General features: G+C 32.1%; 2 protein-coding genes across 2 annotated transcripts; both read right to left on the bottom strand.

The window, feature by feature from the left end:
* Positions 1-1,488: 1,488 nt before the first annotated feature.
* On the bottom strand, positions 1,489-13,294 carry LOC139490763 (kelch-like protein 30). The gene is made up of 9 exons (XM_071277743.1): positions 13,200-13,294; positions 12,435-12,533; positions 10,634-10,922; positions 9,949-10,098; positions 7,216-7,515; positions 4,458-4,659; positions 3,357-3,587; positions 1,901-2,419; positions 1,489-1,591 (listed from the first exon to the last, which is right to left on the bottom strand). Exons 3-8 carry the CDS (start codon positions 10,910-10,912, stop codon positions 1,905-1,907), a joined length of 1,677 nt encoding a protein of 558 aa, XP_071133844.1. The 5' UTR covers positions 10,913-10,922; positions 12,435-12,533; positions 13,200-13,294; the 3' UTR covers positions 1,489-1,591; positions 1,901-1,904.
* Positions 13,295-17,072: 3,778 nt separating this feature from the next.
* On the bottom strand, positions 17,073-21,881 carry LOC139490761 (uncharacterized). The gene is made up of 4 exons (XM_071277740.1): positions 21,719-21,881; positions 19,216-19,456; positions 18,461-18,825; positions 17,073-17,653 (listed from the first exon to the last, which is right to left on the bottom strand). Exons 2-4 carry the CDS (start codon positions 19,452-19,454, stop codon positions 17,301-17,303), a joined length of 957 nt encoding a protein of 318 aa, XP_071133841.1. The 5' UTR covers positions 19,455-19,456; positions 21,719-21,881; the 3' UTR covers positions 17,073-17,300.
* Between the last annotated feature and the right edge of the window lie 531 nt (positions 21,882-22,412).

The raw sequence follows: 22,412 nt of genomic DNA, 5'->3' as shown, positions 1-22,412 counted from the left end.
AAAGTGAACTTATATATAATGTGAAAAGCAAAGATACATGAAGGTCAAAACTGCTGCATATGTCATTTACAATGAAAAAGTATAAAAATTATTTAAACTATGCTTTAAAATTCTTCAATATTTAAAATAGAGAGCAGTACACAATGTAATAAAGACATAAAGTTTGATTAAGAAAACTTTGATTACCATATATTGTTTTAAGTAGCAGCTACAAAAATAAAGAAGAGTGTAAATATGATGGCAATTGAATACAATCTGAATAAGAAAAGCAAAAACACGTACGTTTAATTCCAATTATCTAATTCGAATTAAAAATATGTTTTTGTTAATACGAATTAAGAGTTAACGCCGTTAGGACAGTAAAGGGAATTTGACGCACAAGGACAGTAAAGGGAATTTGACGCACAAGGACAGTAAAGGGAATTTGACGCACAAGGACAGTAAAGGGAATTTGATGCACAAGGACAGTAAAGGGAATTTGACGCACAAGGACAGTAAAGGGAATTTGACGCACATTGCAATTCAAATTAGAATTGACGTTAGGACGTAAAACGTTTTGAATACGAATTAAATTAATTTGAATGTTAATGCAAATCCAATCAAATTAGGTGTGAACTCAGCATCTGTATCTAATCCAGACAAAATCTGCAATTTGTTCATATATTTCAAAATACTAACTCAACAGGAGTCTGGAAGCACTTTTCATAAGTTCACAACCATAAAATATAAGTAAATAAAATCTACAACCACAGCTAACAATATGGTATTATCTACAGACCTCCTTTCAATGGTTAACATTAATTTTTCACATATAAGTATTAATATAAAAACATTCAGAGGCAGCTTTGTGTAATAGAATACCTTTTTTATAATTATAATACTGCAGTATAAAATGTATCAACTAAAATATACATAGTGCTTTAATCTATGGACAACTATATTCAGATATACATGATATAACTGGTGTGAAAAAAACCAAATTCTTTTACTGAATTTCTTAAAATTGATGAAATTTCCATAATTTTATAGACTGTCAGCATGGTCAGAACATTAACTTTTACATATTAAGAGATTAATTATCTGCAAAAACCTGTCATTTTAAATCTCCAAAAATGAAGAGTTGTTTTAAATTGTAAATAATATCCCAATTATATACACATGCTGTTTTAGCTGTTATTTTCTCTCAAAAGACTCTCTCTCAGAAATCTGTACTATGGATTGGCTTATAGCTTAACAAAATGTATCTTTTAATATCATATTGTATGCAGAAGGTGAGATTTAAATAAGATATTGAATTGAATTTTGTTAATTGAGATTGAAATAAATCATTGCATTAGAAATAAATTCCTTCATCTACATGTAGAACCAAACATAACCCTGTGAACCAGCCTCTAAATTTCATACTAAACATTTTGTTTATAATTGGAATGTTTAAAATTACATATTTTTGAGTTGTAGTTTTTACCACTTTATAAGTAAATGATACTCTTTTTATGTTTTTTTCTTTCATTTTTATAAAAACTGGTAAAAATATAAAAATCATTAAAATCGAAACCTATTACTGAAGACATTGTAGAAGCAAGTAAGGGAGCTACCATTTGATTTTTATGGGGGGGGGGGGGGGGGGGGGGGGGGGGGGGGGCTAGGATGAAATTTGAAAAAAATAGGCAGGACAGGAGTTTTGAGTAAAAAAAAAAGGCAGGATGAGACACTTTGCCAAAAAAAAAGGCAGGATGACAATTTAGGTAAAAAAAGGCAGGATAAACTAATAAAAAAAAAGGCAGGACCGAACAGAGTGAAAAATAAAAAGGCAGGACAGAGATTACAACTAAAAAAAAATGCAGGACAAAATTTTTCATCCTAGCCCCCCCATAAAAATCAAATGGTAGCTCCCTAAGACTTATCTAATATACAGGTACAGTCACTAAGTCTAACTGATGTTGCATCAGTATTTGTACATCTATAACCTTAGAATTACCATTCTCCTTAGCACCATCAAGTAAATTAACATATAACAAGTCTGTTGTGAAACCGGTTTCATCGTCAGTTTTGAAACAATACATTATATCATTGCATATAGTTATACCAAATACATATCCTCCAATTTCTTCATTATTCTTCTTGGTAAAATGTGTATATGTATTTGTTACTTCCAAAGATTTATCGTCAGAGTGTTGTAGCACATGTACTAAGTCTCGACTCGCTCTCACATATATTGCATCGTTGTAGGTACATGCTCCAAGGAATGCCAGTCCACTTTGTATATCACTCGCCATGAGTAACTTTGTCCATGAATCTTGTACCGGAGAATAACAAAACATTGCACTACTACAGAACAAAGCGTATATTTTGTTGTGTAAAACTGTCAAAGCTTTGTGGTACCCATGTGTTGGTGATGGGGTCAATGAACACCACTTATCTGTTAACAAAAAGAATAAGATTGAAATTGAAATTTCAAATGTTGTTTTAACTTATTGTAATTATAAAGTACAAAATAATAGAAAAGTAACTGCACATATTTAAAACATTATATACTACAGACGAATGAAGCAATGAAGGGATTATTATAAAAATATGTAAGATTTAAAAACTTGAGTTTGACAATTAATTTTATGGAAGGCTTATAACATTAAAAAAAGATATGTAATACTTTTACAAATTGTGACTTGGATGGAGAGTTGTCTCATTGGCACTCATACCACATCTTTTTATATCTATATATGAAAGATTTAAACCTTTTAGAATTTCTATGCCATTGAGTTTTAATTTTAACAAATTTTGTACAGGGTTTTGTTAGACAGCATAACCCTGACAGACAAACAAGTTACCCACAAACTATATTTATTGCATGCAATTATTTCATAGTTGTGTCTTTTAAGACAGCTGCTTAAATAAGTATTTCTGAAATAGGACCTTATTTGTATGGACTATGCATAATAAGTACTAAAACATAACTACCTGTACAAATATTTCGTAAGTTCTAAAATAATTATTAAATAGATGTCATGTTTATACTGTCATAAGGCTTACTAAAGAACCCACCATATTCTTAAATCTCAGAGGATAAGACCAAATTGTTCATCTATTACCAAATTCAAAGAAGCCATGTCAGGCTGCCCAACAGAGTATTGTGATATCATTTTGAACAAGAGTTCCATCAGTATCATTCATCACAATTTGTAAGATATAGATAGCTATCATTGTAAAATATAGATAGCTATTCCAGGGCTCAGAGGCATACATTTCAATAAAAGTATGAAGCTCCAGATTGATGTGTGAATACAGATAGATAATAGACAAGGAATTCTTAAAGGATAACTGCTGTCTTGTGACTTTTCTGTTATAATTAACCTTACCTTCATCACAATCATACTTTTCCATAGAACTAAGTTTAACTCTAAATCGTCCATATCCACCGATCACATATAAGCAATTATTTATAGCACATGATGCATGGTGTCGCCTGGGACTCTGTAAATCTGACAACTTCCGCCACTTGTTTGTAAAGGTATTATAGCAATAAATGCCAAGGTTCCATGTGTTTTTACCTAACTTTGGTTCCCCACCTGATACTATTATGTCTTGTCCTATAATGTAATACTAATCATAAAACCAAGTATAATTTATTCATTACAAAATATAATTGATTAAACATATGTATATATTTGATACTTGATTAGAAATGTATAACAGTTGACAGTATACGACAACTAAACTTTTTTGTGATGTTTTGGTTTTAAATACATGTAATATGAAATGATCTGCAATACGCTTTGATATTAAAATTGACATAGATGCTTCAATGTGCATCAATAACATATTGCATCAAAAGGGATGCAAGTTATATTTCTCCATTTTAGGTAGTTTAAATATCAAATCTTATATATTTCCGAACTTAACAGTTGAGAGTGAAGAATTTCATGTTATGAGTGATATATATGTAGTGGAAGAATTGTACAGAGCAAACTTACAGCCGATTGCGTTAAGTGTGTAGGTAAAGGTAATATCTGTGGTTAGCTTGCTTGCTAGCTGCAACATGAAGTCATTATTAGGTTAGGTAAACTACCCTCCTTTAAAAGTAGATTTAGTTGACAGATAACTAATCTATCTGTCGGTAGGACTAGGCTACTCCGAAAGAAGGTTAGTATACCTTACCTTATAGTGACTTCATGGCTCAGCTAGCAAGCAAGCTAACCAAAGATATTACCTTTACCTACACACTCAATGCAATTAGCTGTAAAGATGATATAAAAATAAATTTTGGCATTCCTCTGCTAAACTACTAAAAATTATAAATAGATTTGTATGATGGTCTCATTGTAACCTTTTTATTCACTGTAACAATGTAAAACTAGAGAATGATAAATACAAAAAAGTTCATCAAAACAGAACAGAGAAAAAACAGAACCACCTTGACCTTACCATTCACACAGAAAATATAACCAATATAATCTTACCATTAACACAGACACTATAACCACCATGACCCTCCACATTTGGTAGGACCTCTTCCATTGTAGCTACAACATTATCCTTCAGTATACTACATTCCTTTGTCATATCAATCTTGTAGATCACAGGATCAAACCAGAAACTTTGGGAAGCTTCGTCAAATCTCTGTAAACCTACACAAAACAGGTCTTCTGGGACTTGTCGATACTGTAATTAGAAACATTAAAAGTCTTTTTTAATACACACAGAATAAAAAAAATACAAGTTTGTATTAAAAACTAGAGGCTCTAAAGAGCCTGTGTCGCTCACCTTGGTCTATGTGAATATTAAACTTTAGGACGCAGATGGATTCATGACAAAATTGTGTTTTGGTGATGGTGATGTGTTTTTACATCTTACTTTACTGAACATTCTTGCTGCTTACAATTATCTCTATCTTTAATGAACTAATGGCCCAGTACTAGTTTCAGAGGAGAAGATTTTTGTAAAAGTTAACTAAGATTTATGAAAAATGGTTAAAAATTGATTATAAAGGGCAATAACTCCTAAATGCTTTGGTTTATGAGTTATAAGCCAAAAACTGAATTTTACCCCTATGTTCTAGTTTTAGCCGGGGCGGCCATCTTGGTTGGTTGGCCGGGTCACGCCACACATTTTTTAAACTAAATACCCCAATGATGATTGTGGCCAAGTTTCATCTGAAAATTTCAGGGCAGATAGATCTTGACCTGATAAACAATTTTACCCCCATGTCAGATTTGCTCAAAATGCTTTGGTTTTTGAGTTACAAGTCAAAAACTGCATTTTACCCCTATGTTCTATTTTTAGCCATGGCGGCCATCTTGGTTGGTTGGCCGGGTCACGCCACACATTTTTTAAACTAAATACCCTAATGATGATTGTGGCCAAGTTTGGTTTAATTTGGACCAGTAGTTTCAGATCTAGAGGAGAAGATTTTTGTAAAAGATTACTAAGATTTACGAAAAATGGTTAAAAATTGACTATAAAGGGCAATAACTCCTAAAGGGGTCAACTGACCATTTCAGTCATGTTGACTTATTTGTAAATCTTACTTTGCTGAACATTATTGCTGTTTACAGTTTATCTCTATCTATAATAATATTCAAGATAATAACCAAAAACAGCAAAATTTCCTTAAAATTACCAATTCAGGGGCAGCAACCCAACAACAGGTTGTCCGATTCATCTGAAAATTTCAGGGCAGATAGATCTTGACCTGATAAACAATTTTACCCCATGTCAGATTTGCTCTAAATGCTTTGGTTTTTGAGTTATAAGCCAAAAACTGAATTTTATCCCTATGTTCTATTTTTAGCTGTGGCAGCCATCTTGGTTAGTTGGCTGGGTCACGCCACACATTTTTTAAACTAAATACCCAATGATGATTCTGACCAAGTTTGGTTTAATTTGGCCCAGTAGTTTCAGAGGAGAAGATTTTTGTAAAAGATTACTAAGATTTACGAAAAATGGTTAAAAATTGACTATAAAGGGCAATAACTCCTAAAGGGGTCAACTGACCATTTCGGTCATGTTGACTTATTTGTAGATCTTACTTTGCTGAACATTATTGCTGTTTACAGTTTATCTCTATCTATAATAATATTCAAGATAATACCCAAACACAGCAAAATTTCCTTAAAATTACCAATTCAGGGGCAGCAACCCAACAACGGATTGTCCGATTCATCTGAAAATTTCAGGGCAGATAGATCTTGACCTGATAAACAATTTTACCCCCATGTCAGATTTGCTCAAAATGCTTTGGTTTTTGAGTTACAAGTCAAAAACTGCATTTTACCCCTATGTTCTATTTTTAGCCATGGCGGCCATCTTGGTTGGTTGGCCGGGTCACGCCACACATTTTTTAAACTAGATACCCCAATGATGATTGTGGCAAAGTTTGGTTTAATGTGGCCCAGTAGTTTCAGAGGAGAAGATTTTTGTAAAAGTTAACGACGACGGATGATGACGGACGACGCCGGACGCCGGACGCCAAGTGATGAGAAAAGCTCACTTGGCCCTTCGGGCCAGGTGAGCTAAAAATACAAGTTTGTATTAAAATAATAAAAGGTAATAAAATGAGAGAATGAACTGTTTAAAAATCTATACACACTAATATTTCATTGAAGGGACATAGGTTGCAGAGTGGACTAAGTATCTCAACTACTGTATCACAAGTTTGTCAACATTGAGGTTCCAATCCTGCAAGTGGTAGGTCTGTTTGTCATAATAAAAAAATAAAAAGAATTGTCAGTTTTGTTGCCAAAGATTGTTGTTCTTTCTGGTCACTCTTGGTTCCTTCTCCAATAAAAACTGACTGCCTTAAATAGCCACTAGTGCAGAAAGTGGTGTTTAACACCAATCAATCAATATGTCGTTGATAGAAATCTTCATTATAATTCTTTTAAACAGGAACATTTTTCAGGTAATGAAGTTGATTACACTGGGTAACCCGCATAGCGGATTATTTAAACTAAGTGTGAACCACATTTTAGAGGTCATTTCAAATGCACAACAAAATGTACTACAGTCAGTCCTTACAGTTTATTTCTAAAGTTCCATTTTCAACCATATTTAGTAAATCATAAAACAACATTGATGACCTCACAGTCACATGACAAAATTATGTCTACATGGTTTATAAGCTGATTGACAAAAAAACTTGCAGCCAATCATAAGATGTGCCACAAAATTGAATTATAACATATTTTTTGACATGTATGACATGACTTAAATTAATACCTTTCTTCTTATTTGATCTTTGTTATTTTCAAGTCTTTGCAAAATTGTATTTTTTGATATTTGAAGATACTTGAATTCTGACAGCATGTTGAGTTCTATGGAAGGATTAATTATATCTTCAATGTGTATGTATTTAGACAGTTCTTTTATATACTGTTGTCTATTCTCTACATCAGCATCTATCCATCGTTCAAATGCATAATACACATCTATTTCTGATTCCACATTCAAGGCTTTCTCAAGTAATAAGCTTTTCAATGTTGCAACTTGGATGGACAGAAAATCCTCTGTCTGGCATACCTATGAAATATACATTTTAAATAAGTCATTTGGGTATCTTTATTCTATGACAGAAATTGCAAATAAAATCAATCTGTTGTTAATACATAAGGGAAAGACCATTTATCTTCAAAGGGGGGGGGGGGGGGGGTATGTTTTTTTTTCTAAAAAAAATAATATCCCCACTTTTATGAGAGAGAAAAATTGTAGTCAAGTAGATCACAAAAAAAGATATTCTGAATCCAGATTATACCCATGGCTTACAATGTAATATTTTGAAAAAAATAAATTGATTAACAGTGTCAATCAGATGCTCCGCAGGGCGCAGCTTTATACGACCGCAGAGGTTGAACCCTGAACGGTTGGGGCAAGTATGGACACAACATTCAAGCTGGATTCAGCTCTAAATTTGGATTGTGATTAAATAGTTGACAAAGCATAGGTTTCTGACACAGAATGAATGTGGTCTAATGAACTTAAAAAAAATATGTTTGCCTTTGAACAATTCACTATGCTGTTGAATATTAATCCTCTCAAAAAAATGTTTGAAGAAATTTTCTTTTTATTTATGAAATCTGAAATGAAAAAAATTGACCCCCAAATTTTTTTTTTCACATCCCCCTTTCCCTTATTTCAAAACTGATCTCAATTCAAATTTCTAATGAAGTTTGCAACAATAACTACTCATTTAAATACATCATAAAATATTAAAATGTAAAAAAAGTGCTTGTTATTACTAAATGGTAGATTGTTTTAATCTATCAGTTGGTAGTAAAAGTGAATATACATTGTATATTGTATAAAACAATGATTTAAGTTGATTCAACTACTATTCTGGACAAAGAAAGATAACTCCAATTGAAATCCAATTGGAATTTCTTGCTATTGCACAATATTTTGCAATTATATATTTCTTGCTATTGTGCAATACTGTGCAATTGAAAATATTTGCTATTGCACAATACTGTGCAATTAAGATTTCTTGCTATTGCACAATACTGTGCAATTGAAGATTTCTTGCTATTGCTGAATACTGTGCAATTGAAAATTTCTTGCTATTGCACAATACTTAATATAATAATTTTGGATCCTGATTTGGACCAACTTAAAAACTGGGCCTATAATCAAAAATCTAAGTACATGTTTAGATTCAGCATATCAAAGAGTCCCAAGAATTCAATTTTTGTTAAAATCAAAATTAGTTTAATTTTGGACCCTTTGGACTTTAATGTAGACCAATTTTAAAACAGGACCAAAAATTAAGAATCTACATACACAGTTAGATTTGGCATATCAAAGAACCCCAATTATTCAATTTTTGATGAAATCAAACAAAGTTTAATTTTGGACCCCGATTTGGACCAACTTGAAAACTGGGCCAATAATAAAAAATCTAAGTACATTTTTAGATTCAGCATATCAAAGAACCCCAAGGATTCAATTTTTGTTAAAATCAAACCAAGTTTAATTTTGGACCCTTTGGACCTTAATGTAGACCAATTTGAAAACGGGACCAAAAATTAAGAATCTACATACACAGTTACAAGTTTAATTTTGGACCCTTTGGGCCCTTTATTCCTAAACTGTTGGGACCAAAACTCCCAAAATCAATACCAACCTTCCTTTTGTGGTCATAAACATTGTGTTTAAATTTCATTGATTTCTATTTACTTAAACTAAAGTTATTGTGCAAAAACCAAGGTTATAATGCTTATTTGGGCCCTTTTTTGGCCCCTAATTCCTAAACTGTTGGAACCAAAACTCCCAAAATTAATCACAACCTTTCTTTAGTTGTCATAAACCTTGTGTCAAAATTTCATAGATTTCTATTAACTTCAACTAAAGTTATAGTGCGAAAACCATGAAAATGCTTATTTGGGCCCTTTTTGGCCCCTAATTCCTAAAATGTTGGGACCAAAACTCCCAAAATCAATCCCAACCTTCCTTTTGTGGTCATAAACCTTGTGTTTAAATTTCATAGATTTCTATTCACTTTTACTAAAGTTAGAGTGTGAAAACTAAAAGTATTCGAACGCAGGACGACGACGACGACGCAGACGCCAACGTGATAGCAATATACGACGAAAATTTTTTCAAATTTTGCGGTCGTATAAAAAACTAATTAAAATAAATGTTGAAGCTTTTTGTGAAAAAAATTTCTGACTCAGACAATAAACTATAACTCCCCCCCTCCCCCTTGAAGTTAAATGTTGGCTCTCTAGGAAAGAATTTTGTAAAACAATGCCTTTTTGTGTTATAATGGGGGGGGGGGGGGGGGGGATTAAACAGACTTTAAATATTCAATTTCACATTTGGTAGAGCAATTAAATATCAATATTCCTATATCTATTCAGTGTAATTTTTAATACATTATGATAAAAAGTTGACTTATTAAATTCAACATATAAACATTAATAAAAGAAATAACACTCTATATTATAACAGTTGACTAACCTTTGTGAAGTAATGCTGCATGTGTCTTTTAGCTAATTTTAGCACACCTTTAAGATGATACAAAGTAGAACACTCCAATGTACTTGAACAGGTATTATGGTACAGATTATCACTTAAAAATTCACAACACAATTCTATGGCACTTGATATCTGTAAAAAAAAACACCATGCCAAACAAGTTCAGAGGAAAAACAAAACATACATGTAGGTACCAAAAAAGGGGTTGGGATTTAACTTAAGACTGGCTTCAGTATCACAATTGCTGTCTTTACAAAAACTGTAAACAATATTCTGTCTGATTTCCATGCTAGGTGAGACCATGCACTTTCTTGTCAGGATTTATGTAACTTTAAATGTGTAACACAGATGTAAAATCTTTAGAAACAAATTTCTCCAGATTTTAGAATTTCTAATATTTTTCAATTCTCCTTAATAAAAATATTTTTGATTGGTCCGATTTTATCATTTTTGTAAACTATTAACTAAATAATTTTTTTTGTAGCTTTAAACATGTATTTTTGTATCTCAATACTGGAAATGATTGATTGGTTGTTGCTCTCTTACATCAATTATGCAATTTGAAGTTTTTATTAAAGATATATTTTGTATACAAGTGATGTAGGACTATCAATACATATTTATTGTCACCACATGTTTTTCAAATTCTTTAATATCATATGCATACCTGAAACCTACAAGCCCCTGCTGTGATACAATACACAGATTCATTTGTTAGGTGTAGGACCTCAGACGATATATAACGGATCAGCTCTCTCATGACATCAGCTTCCATATCTTTTATTTCAACCACATTATAATGGCTTTCTTTCATACCAGAGGAAAACATGGCATTAAAGTAATCACTTTTCTTCATTAGAAGACATTTAGAACAGGTAATTTTTTCTTCCTCTCCAAATGTTATGGTTACATTTTCATCCTCTGGATTATCAGAATCGTCCTCCATCTTTGTTTCCCTATTAAAATGAATTTAAATGGTTATTTCTTTTTCATGAAAGATGAATCCAACTTCCACCTAAGCCAACTAAACAATACACTGGACATAACCTATCTACAACAGTGAATGGGTTGACAATCGTGTCCTATTTTTGTTACTAAAAATTACTATCTTTAATTTTAATTTTATTCAGTCAAATGATCTTATACAGTATATAGTTGGCCTGTACGTGTTCATGGTTACGCATATTGATAAAGCTACATGTGTACATTATGAACACGGATGTAGGGTAATATTTAAAAGATTTTTTATTTTTTTTAAGATTACTGGTATACAAAAGAGAATCAATAAATACTGTCAAAATACTCGTAATTAAATTTGCCAAACTATTTCCTTATAAACCTGAAGCTATACAATTTAAACAAACATGTCACGACAGCACACCATGTCATTTGTAAGAAAAATTTACAGGAAATGTATTAAAGGGGCACTAGCTACGAGATATGTAAAAAATCTAAAGTTTGATTTTTTTCTGTTCAATCAATAATGAAAGTGAAATAGTGAAATAACTATTCGCTTTTTGCAGCCAAAAAGGTTAAATTTTGTCAAATTACGCTAAGAAACATTGATAATTAGTAATTCATTTGCAAGTGAATGAGTCCACCTCTTTAAATCCGTATTCATGTGAACTTCAATTTAACCCCTAGCTAGAGATTGACAACGCATGCATTGTACGTGTACTGGTTATTTAAAGAAAAAGAATGTCAACAATGAAAGTGAATCTATGGTAAATCATTTGATTACTAATTCCATGCACATAAAATCATTCTTATACGGTTAAAAACAATGAGAAACATCTATTTTTAATCTATAAAATAAAATCAAACAGACCTATAAAAATCCAATTGCACGTGTTGGTTTAATCTATTCATATCTTTATTTATGTTTGCATTGCTTATATGGTCATCTGAGGTCAAATCGATAGTTAATTAGATGGCGTCTGGACATACACACGAAACGAACCTATATATTATCTAACCCATGCTCTGTAAATTGTTTATTTTAGACTTTAAATAGTTTGGATAAATGTTTTACATTGTTATAAATCAAATATGAGAATTTGAGTAAAATCGGTGACCATGAATTTAACAGCTAGTGCCCCTTTAAAAGTGCAATTCATTTATATTGACATGACAGATTGTAAGAACAATTTCAATACAAAATTAGCATAATTAGACTGAACATCTGAAAGAAGTGAAGTAGCACGCCATAGAGAGATTACATGGAAATTAAAATGCCACCACAACTAAATATCTTCAGCATGTTTTCTAAAAATTAATATGAGAATTTTTTTCTTACAGCACAACATATTTTTGTATTGTTGGATTGCTGTCTTCTTGACATACATGTACAAATGTCCAGTATGGTCACTACTATCAGACCAGACTACATACATGTACACATTTCCATTTTTCTTCTTTATATCTATTTTAATGGTACATTTGTAAATAATGTAAAATAAGTTTTATACCTCAGTTTATAAACTTCATCTAGGGTAGATCAAAATCCTATACAACATGGAATACCAGTTTTGCTTATAAAACTTGAATTACATGATGAAATCATCTACCTATAAATACAAAATGTACATGTATAATGATACAAAATAAATGAGTTTAATATGAATGAGTACATAGATATAGGAAGATGTCGTATGAGTGCAATTGAGACAACCTTTCCATCCAAATTACAGTTCATAAAAGTTGACTGTTATAGGTCAAGGTACGGCCTTCAACACAGAGCCTTGGCTCACACCGAACAGCAAGTTATAAAGGGCCCCAAAAATTACTAGTGTAAAACCATTCAAACGGGAAAACCAACGGTCAATGACGAAACGAGAAACATGTATGAACTACATAAACAGACGACAACTACTGTACATCAGATTCCTGACTTAGGACAGGTGCATTAAACGTTTTAATGGTACCAAACCTTCTCCCCTTTCTGAAACAATAGTATTACATCACAACATAGAAAAACACACTACAAAATATCAATTTGAAGGCTTTACTCAATCAAAAAACAACTATCGTAGGTGGGACATAAAAATCAAGGTACATTCATGATTGTAGCAAACAAAAACTGAGTTATCAAGAGTAATATAAATCACTAAAAATAGAAATTTTTAATACGGATGTTGACTTTAAAGGCGTCAGACTTCTGGTGACGACATACTAAACCAAATTTTTGCTTTGAAATAAAATTAAAATATCAAACCAGAAAGCTTTACACTTACAATGTAGAAATTAGCTGATAGGGTCAATCCTTTTTTTATTTTGGCGGATAGTCCTAGGACAGGGGAAAGAAACATATTTACAATTTCACAAAAGTGTATCTAAATACAAGTTTTACAATCCCGAACCCGTAACTAAACCAAGAAAATCATCATCAATTTGTAAATAAATGAATGCAGTCTGATGCTATCTAAAGTTAAAGATTTACAAAATTAATTTAGAATAATAAGGTTGATTATGAAATTATGACAAAAAGTTACGAAAAATTCTTGCTTTTTTTACATTTTTATATGTAACATGCGTAACTCGGTTACCGTGAAATAGAGAGTTGTTTTCTCTTTGACACATTCCCCATTTTCATTTTCAATTTTATCTTCAACAACGGGCACTCTCAAACGTTGCTTTTGTATTGCTGATATTTTTTTTGTTTACCCTTTCTCTCCATCTTCTTTAATTTATGCTCAAAACACAGAAACTGTCAATAAAAGCAATCCCTATCGGTAATAATGATTTTTTTGCATTTTTTTTAGATCTTGTCATGCTGACCATGATAGTTATTTAAAGTAACTATTTGTCTATCTTTTAAAGATTTTACGAAATTTGGTAAACCACAAAATGATTTAAATTACTGTTTCATTATGTATCAGTTCTAATTTTGAAACTTAAGGCATAAAGGTTTTTGGAATCAGATGTAAATATGAGAAAATAATGTGTAAAAGTTGGATATATTAAGCAGGGATACCAGGGATGAATGAGGAACTTTTCACGTTTTTGTCTTTACCTACAAATCGAGTGTACAAAGTTTTCTCAATAGATCTAAGAAACAAAAACAACAACGCGTGCACATTTTAAAAAGGGTTCGAGTCCACATTTTAAAAAGGGTTCGAGTCCACAATCTTAATGCAGATGCGGATTTAGGGAGGCAGGGGTTCCGGTAGAGGGTTTTGTCTGTCATTTGTCTATTGCCCTAGAACTCATTCGTATTGTCATACCATGTATGCAGATGTCATATTTTACGAAGTTTCCTTCTGTCATTTGTCCATTATCCTAGACCTCATTTTTATGGATCAGCAACTACACAAAAGTGTTTTCTTCGTGTCCGTCAGACCGGGTTTATCTGACCCCGACCTTACTTTATGGATGATTAGGCAATGTTGAGTTTTCTTAGTCAGGTCTGTGTTACTGAAAAAAGGTCAACTATATTTTTAAAATGGATTGATTGTACTTGTGTACATGTATGTCAAGACGGAAATCCGCTTGTAATACGCTATACACTGAAACAATGAACAAAGTGTAGTAGTCAGTCGAGGTCAAGCTTAATGCATGCCTAGCAGATAACATCTGACCTTGGCAATATTGACCTCATTTTCATGGTTCATTGTTCAATGTTAGGTTTCGTGGTTTATGTTACTAGTAATCAGATACTATAAGCCTTATAAAAAAGAAGATGTGGTATGATTGCCAATGAGACAACTATCCACAAAAGACCAAAAAGACACAGATATTAACAACTATAGGTCATCGTACGGCCTTCAACAATGAGCAAAGCCCACACTGCATAGTCAGCTATAAAAGGCCCCGATAAGACAATGTAAAACAATTCAAACGAGAAAACTAATATATATAACGGCCTTATTTATCACGGTAAAAAAAATGAACGAAAAACAAATATGTAACATGTCAACTATATTTGGTGAACGAAATGATTGTTTGGTGATCATGTCTGTCTTGCAGGGCTCATCGGATCTGATATTGACCTTACTTTCATGGTTCGTTTGTAGATATTATAAGCAAAGGGTATACTATATTCGGTGTATAGAAGGATTGCATCTGACTTTAACCTCATTTTGATGGTTTATTGACAAATGTTCAAATTTGGTTATTATAATATTCTCCCTATATCAGGTGTATGGTAGGAAATTGAATCATGATAGGTAAAGCAGGAGAGACATTTCAGCGTGTGCAGTCATAATTCAAATTCAGACTCACGCTTTGTTGATCATCCCCTGAGTGGGAGTACCCCGAATGAGGCCCCATGTAGTTTAATTTTCATTTATTTGTTATTAAACGTTTGTTTGAATTGTTTTCACTTGGAATATGTGTCAAAGTTACGGACAAACAGCATTTGAGATTTTTGCCGGTCGACTGATATGATATAGATATAGAGGAGGCCCTCATAGAGATATACGGACCCATTATCAAAAATATAAAATCAGGGTTATATCAAGCATATCAAAGAACCTCATGAATTCAATTTTTAGTGAAGTCAAACTGGGAACAGTATATCTAACAATATATATATATATATATATGTTACTGAGTCAAATAAAGTTTAATTTTGGACCCTTCAGACCTAAATCAGAAAAATTTAATAAAATATTTCTACGAGCACAGCCTGATCCGACCGCAGAGGTCGAGCCTTAAACAGCTTGAGCAAGTTTGGACACAATAGTCAAGCTTGGTATGTCTGAATTTGGATAATGATCAAAATTTTTGACATAGTATAGGTTTCTGACATAAAGTTAATGTGGTCAAAGTCTTTAAAATTTGAATTGTGACATTTAAGAAATTTAGTTATAGTATATTTGATATTCAAAAGCAAACACCATTGTTAGATTTAGCATATTAAAAAAAAAACACCCAAAAAATATTTTACTTGAAATCAAACAAAGTTTAATGTTGAACCCTTCAACCCTTAGTATGGACTTATTTAAAAACAGGGCCCAACATAAAAATCCAATTGCACAACAAGATTCAGCATCATAGAACCACAATAATTCAGTTTTTAAAGAAATAAAACGATTACCTTTAGACCTAAATGTAGACCATTTTAAAAATGGGACCTAATATTCAGAATAGTAATCCAAGGTTAAAACCCTAAAAAACAAAAGCTTTGAAAATCCTATTGAAATGGGTTAAAAAATGTATTCATTTTCAATAAAACATTTCTTGCTATTGCGATAATACTGTGATATTGCACAATACTGTGCTATGTTTGAAATTTTATAGATTTTTTTTTTAGGAAAAATGTACAATTTCAGAGATTTCCATAATGTTTAACACAAGTTATTGTCTGAATAAAATTGAGAAAGGAAATGTGGAACGTGTCAAAGCGACAACAACCCGACCATAGAGCAGACAACAGCCGAAGGCCACAAATGGGTCTTCAATGTAGCGAAAAAATCCCGCACCCGTAGGCGTCCTTCAGCTGGCCCCTTAAATACATGTATACTAGTACAGTGATAATGGAACCTCGTGGTACAAATTCATAGAGAGCCATACATTAGTAATTGTCCTGAAACAAGAAAAATCTTTGTTTCTGGTCCCTATTGTGCACAAAATAGTTATGAATCTATCTCCCAAAATCAATCCAAACCTTCCTTTAGTGGTATAGAAACCAAATGTATTTAAACGCCATCGCATTTTTTTTTTTTTTGCGTTTCAGTGTATCAAAGTTTTGAAAAAGAAAATAATTCTATCCAGCTTTACATCTTCATTATATGTCCAGTACAACTAATCTAAAAATTAAATGTCGCACGTTTAAACCATAACAGAAGTACAACAGACAAATCACGTACCCATCATGTAGACGAACGGACGGACAGCCTATCAGGGGTAAATGATGCCCGAAGTATAAAAATAAAATCTAAATTTTGTACTGGTCATATAAGTGATGACAAGAGGTTACAACAAAAAGGTAAAAAAACACATCTTTAACTTGCGTGTTCCTGAGTTTTCTGTTTCATGTATAATTATCAAAGACCAGCTATCATTTATTACTTGCACATATTACACAAATCAATACTTTTAAATAATCAACACAATAAATACCATTCTTACTGGTGCTGTCTCAATTCTTCTTCAATATGAAACCCTTTTATTTTGTTTATTGTATTTTATTAAAAACATACAAAAATATAATAATAAATTAAAGGCTACAACAGTATTTTGTCACAAATTCTAAAAAACAAAATATATTGAAACATTACATTGGTTGAATGCGTAAAAAGGGAATAGAGTCCTTGAATTATGTTGTGCAATAGCACATTTGCGCCATCCACCAATTTGCGCCAGTCCACGGATAGACTGTTATGTGTTTCGGATCACTTCCAGTTTCCGAAAGTCAGTGATAACGAGGAGAAATAACAATAACCTATTGCAACACAAAGAACTGTAACAGACATGAAGAGAATAGGATGTTCAATAAACGAGTCTAATAGATATCCACATACACTTCTTTGATCTAGAACAATTCGTACGTCCGGGGATAACAATTTAGAAAGAAAAAGAAGATGGCTGCTCGTATATTCGCCATCGACATCATTCTTCCATCGAGCATAACAAGATGCTGAATCGATTCCGAGGAATTCTAAAAATTCGTCCTCGCGTTCTAGAATTTTAGCATCTTTCCAGTCTACTAAGTCTGTCTTTGTCAATATTCCAAATATAGGGATATCTGAAAAAGATCAAAATACTTTATGTTTTTATATTAATGTCTTTTATTTTGAAGTATAATGTTTTGCAGATTTTATTACCTTAGACAACTTTGCGTAAACGTGAAATACACAAAATACACCTAACTGAGTTTAAGTACTTAAGGGACGAAATCAAAAGATCAATGAAGGATAAAAAACTTAATTCACATAGTTTTTTCACTGACCCCCCCCCCCCCCCCCTTTTCTCCCCACCCCCCTTTTACTTTAATTTGAGAAAAATTGATTGACCCATATGGATATATGTAAAAATCAATGTCGGATAACCAAATCTTGCAGCAGTTCAACCCCCACCCCCACCACCAAACTATTTGAATTAAGTTTTTTTTATCTTACATTGATCTTTTGATGTCGTCCCTAAACAATTCTTGGTTTCTTTTGTAAGTAAAATTAAAACACTTTAAATATTTGTTGCCGTTTTTTCTTGATTTACCTCCCACCGTGAACGATCATAGCCCAAAGAATTGAAAGCTAAGGATGTAGAACTACCTAAACACATCTATATGATCAAAAGGTTTCTAAAAGAACAACCAAATTCATATAAGGTCAACTTTGCTTAGAGAGTTAGATTTTTAATCATTTCTCATTTATCTCATTAAAAGAGGGACGAAAGATACCAAAGGGACAGTCAAATGACAATGTATAAATATGATAAACCCAAAAATAAAAATAATTCTACGTGTAGTTTTTTTCATTTCTGCCTATATAATTGTTTCTGAGATGCCCAATTAAGTTGATTGATGGTTTAACTTTAAAAATATACAACTTACATCTTGGGTTCATGTTTCTTCTACTACCATCAGGCTGTGCCACATTTTTCACAGACTGAATTAAGTGTTTCGGTATAGGTTCATCAGCGCTGGCCACAAACAATATTTTATGGATTTTACGACTATTCATTGAAAATGGAAAATCTCTCTTCATTTGCCACCATGACCCATTTGCATTCTGAATGTCCTGTAAGGCAGGAATAGAAGTCTGGTCAGGGATTCTTCCAGTAACTATCATTTCTAACAATTCTTGTTGATCTTTGGTACACGTGTCTGCTAAACCAGTCATATCAACCAGATGAGGAAAAGCTTTTGGGACAGTCCTGTCTTTCTGTTTTGCACCGTCGATACCACATTTGTTGTACCTAATAAATAATGCACATTAACAAATGTTAGTATACAATACATGAATATAAAAGTGAAAATCGCCGAGGTCTTGTAAAGACCAAAGCGTGATGGAGATTGCGAGATGTGCGGCGCTTACATGTTACAGTGTTAAGTCAATACCTTGCGTTTTACTTGAAACCTATGAAAATATTGGACATTCATATAACTGATAACTACATCCTTAAGTTTGTTGTTCGGGATAATAATAAAGAAAAGCCGACACTTTTGTATCTGTACACAGACACATAGTTGTTAATGTCTGTGTCATGTTGGTCTCTTGGGGACACTTGTCTCAAAAAAAAAAGTTGAACTGGAATAACGTTTTACTATATTTCAGATCCCACTAAATATCATTCATAATTCGTTACCAAATCAAATGTGTCGTTGTTCTTCTTCGTCCATCTTTATGCATATGTGTACCCTTGCTCCCAGTGGGAGCTTTGTACGATCTTTCTCCCGACAACGTTGCTGTAATTGTATTAATTGTCGCAGATTTACCAGCCCCTATCGTACCAATGAGCAGTATATTTTCCTGCCGTCCAGTTTTCTTGTAGCATTCAAATATTTTTCTTTGGGATGGTATTATAAGCTGGTCTCGTTTCTTCATTTCTGTTGGAAAATTAAATCAGTTTCAATTATTCGAAACATGTTTGGGTGTCATATTGTTTTTTTACCAGGAAAAAATTGAAGACACATATATTCCCCAGGTCACATGCTACTTAATTTGTTGACAAAAGCACCGTAGATTTGATTTTCAATGCAAATTTTGTTTACATCAAACTTAAGGTCCACGATAGACCTAAATCACCCCAGGTTTTTGTGGAGTCTTTATTTGTTTACATTGTGTTTTGTGTATATACTGTTTGCAGGCCATGGCGTATCTAGGACTAGTCATGGCGTTGTCAGTTCATTTTCGACTTTGATTCAGTTATACTCCATGGTATCTTTCGCCTCTCTTCCAGCATAAAAAAAAACATGTGGTTCCCACGGTGTTTCACGTTTTCTTTGAAATGATTTGACCTATAAGTCCTCAAAACAATACCAATTATGTGTATAAAATCATAGAAGAAAAGTTAAATTCATTCATATAAACAAATGAGTACTATATATGGGTCATTTTCAAAAAATGTCGAATTTTGAAATTGAAAATATTATTAAAAGTTACTTATTCAAACAACCCTCTACATAAGCAAATCAAAACAAACAGTACTTTAAGAACAACATATTAAAAGATGCAATCTTAATGATGTCATACAAAAATATGTTGAAACATTTTTTGATCGGTGGTACATTATTTTGTCTATCCTGTTACCATTTTCAAAAGAAATTTTGGGTTATTAAGAAAAGGTTTAGATAAAATGTTAAGCTTGTTTTACGTAGACAATTAGATGGTTTTCAAGAGAATAAACTTCTATATATATATATTCATTCTGTAATATAATAGATTATTTGCCAATTTAACAGGTTGTACTGAAAAATGCCTCTAAAAATTGGTTTTCAAAGGTTGTAAAAATTATCACCAGTAATGCAAGTCTAAGATAGCAATTTATATTGTTCGGCATTTTTTCATCCTTTCAAATAAACCCAACATCAAGTAAATCCCTCATAAGGTAGTTTACTTTTCTCTATATTTCATTGGTAACAGGAACGTACGTTTCTGATATATTACTATATAAAAGTCTATCCTGTTACCTTTTTGTCTATCCTGTTACCGATATCAGTATTGCACCTGCGAATGCTTAATTGGGAAGATTAATACGTTATAACCTTAAGATGACTTCAAACAACGAAATATTTCATTCGTTTTGCACATATATGTTAAGATAAAAAAATTAACGACGTTTTTGTCTACAATTGTCTATCCTGTTACTGTAACCATAGCAACCATAGTAACAGGATAGACATAACAGGATAGACACATTTCTTCGTTTTTGATTGCTGTTGTGAAATGACTACTCCCTTTGGTGAAGTGATTATGTTTTTCTATTGTGAATTTGGTTTCCAACACGTTATTGCACTTTTTACAAGTATACTGTTGGTGTATTTAATCAAAATTGGTGGTAACAGCATAGACATGAAAAAAAGTACGCTATATTTTTTTCACTAAATGTCTTGAAATTTCTTTTCTCTACACTGTCGTTCAAGAAACGAGGCGTTTTAAATGTAAAGATTACTTGCACTTTTGAGATCAACACTGACTGATTCAATATTCATAGGGAGAATAATTTCACGGCTGATTTAAGTAGCGGTAACAGGAAAGACATGAACCTCCTGTACGCAGATTCAATTTAGTTTGTAGATAATATGTTACATACAATGATATAGAAGCTACGATTTTTCGTTAGAGTAATATTAAACGTTCTTAAAAAGTCCCTTTTGCAGATATCAAGGCGATCAGAAAATCGCAAAAAAATCATTTGAAATGTGTTTTTCTGACACTGTACGCAGACAAATACCCCCAAAATGGGTCTTAAATGCAGTTTAATCTTATCAAAATAGATGTAAGGTGTGTTTATTATTAATGTTCTGAATCACAAATCCGACAAGCTTTCATTTAAACCATTACAACTGAAATTTCCATTAGAAATAAAAAAGTTAGCATGGGTGTACTGAAAATTCGACATTTTTTGAAAACATTATGCAACTGTTATCTTTTATATAGTTTACAATACACATTTTAATATGTTTTAATGTCATCTTATTAAAAGAAGTTGGTAGAAAATGAATAGTCAAATCTTTTAGTCATATAATTTCCTCTAATTAATTAAGCTTACTCAGCACTATTTAACTTCTCAGTAAGGTCTACATGAAATAATGTAAATTAACGTGTTTTAGTGAAAAATGTTATGCTATTCATATAAAACTAAATACCTTTATAGACTTTTGTAAGTTCGTCTGCTCTGTTTTAAAGAAATGTTGTTCCTTGTTCCTTGTAGCAAAAACACAATTATTTCTCAGTGTCGTTACTATACATATATACAAAAATATCAATGTCAGTTACTCCCCCTGTGTTTATATTGTGAAATAACAAATTACGGCTAAACTTGTTTCAATAATAGAGGTGTATTTACAGGTAATATTAAGTTAAGAGCTAAAACATTATAAAGAATATGCTGAGAGTAGAGATGTATATATATTGACGGTTATATATTGCTGATAGTAAATACTTTAAAAATTCTATTAACAAACGAACAACAAATATTATATAAATAGAAATAAAATATTAAGCGATAAGATATTCTGCTTTGGCTGTCGTTTAAAATCAAGTAAGCCCTTTCGACATAGTGTTCTCGTTTGGAATAACCCGAACTATTTATAGAAAAAAGTAAAATTACAAAAATAGAAATGATTGCCGTAATTTGTTGTGTGAAAACTTAAAAGTTAAAAATAATCACAACAGTTAAATGAAAGCATTTATATTCAGCTATTTTCATTTAATTCATCATTTGGATTTTATGTCTGTTTTCTTTTAGTCTGGAAAGGTTTTATATGTGCGAATTACATTTACAACCCAATAATCGCGTTATAGAGTGGAATGCGAGGTAATGAGGTATTAGAAGTTGGG

The sequence above is a fragment of the Mytilus edulis genome, chromosome 10, assembly GCF_963676685.1.
Source record: "Mytilus edulis chromosome 10, xbMytEdul2.2, whole genome shotgun sequence".
Classification (NCBI taxonomy): domain Eukaryota; kingdom Metazoa; phylum Mollusca; class Bivalvia; order Mytilida; family Mytilidae; genus Mytilus; species Mytilus edulis.
The sequence above is the reverse complement of the archived record's forward strand: the minus strand, read 5'-3'. Positions and strand labels throughout refer to the sequence as shown.

Bases quoted from the DNA above. Each gene is read 5' to 3' on its own strand.
- LOC139490761 (XM_071277740.1), bottom strand. From the start codon at position 19,454: ATGAAGAAACGAGACCAGCTTATAATACCATCCCAAAGAAAAATATTT. The intron at 18,826-19,215 runs GTAACGAATTAT...ATTATTTATTAG, and splicing joins ACAACGACACATTTGATTTG to GTACAACAAATGTGGTATCG. The intron at 17,654-18,460 runs GTAAGTTGTATA...GATCTTTTTCAG, and splicing joins AAGAAACATGAACCCAAGAT to ATATCCCTATATTTGGAATA.
- LOC139490763 (XM_071277743.1), bottom strand. From the start codon at position 10,912: ATGGAGGACGATTCTGATAATCCAGAGGATGAAAATGTAACCATAACA. The intron at 4,660-7,215 runs GTATTAATTTAA...TTCTAATTACAG, and splicing joins AAGATCAAATAAGAAGAAAG to TATCGACAAGTCCCAGAAGA. The intron at 3,588-4,457 runs GTAAGATTATAT...ATTACATTATAG, and splicing joins TTATAGTGTCTGTGTTAATG to GACAAGACATAATAGTATCA.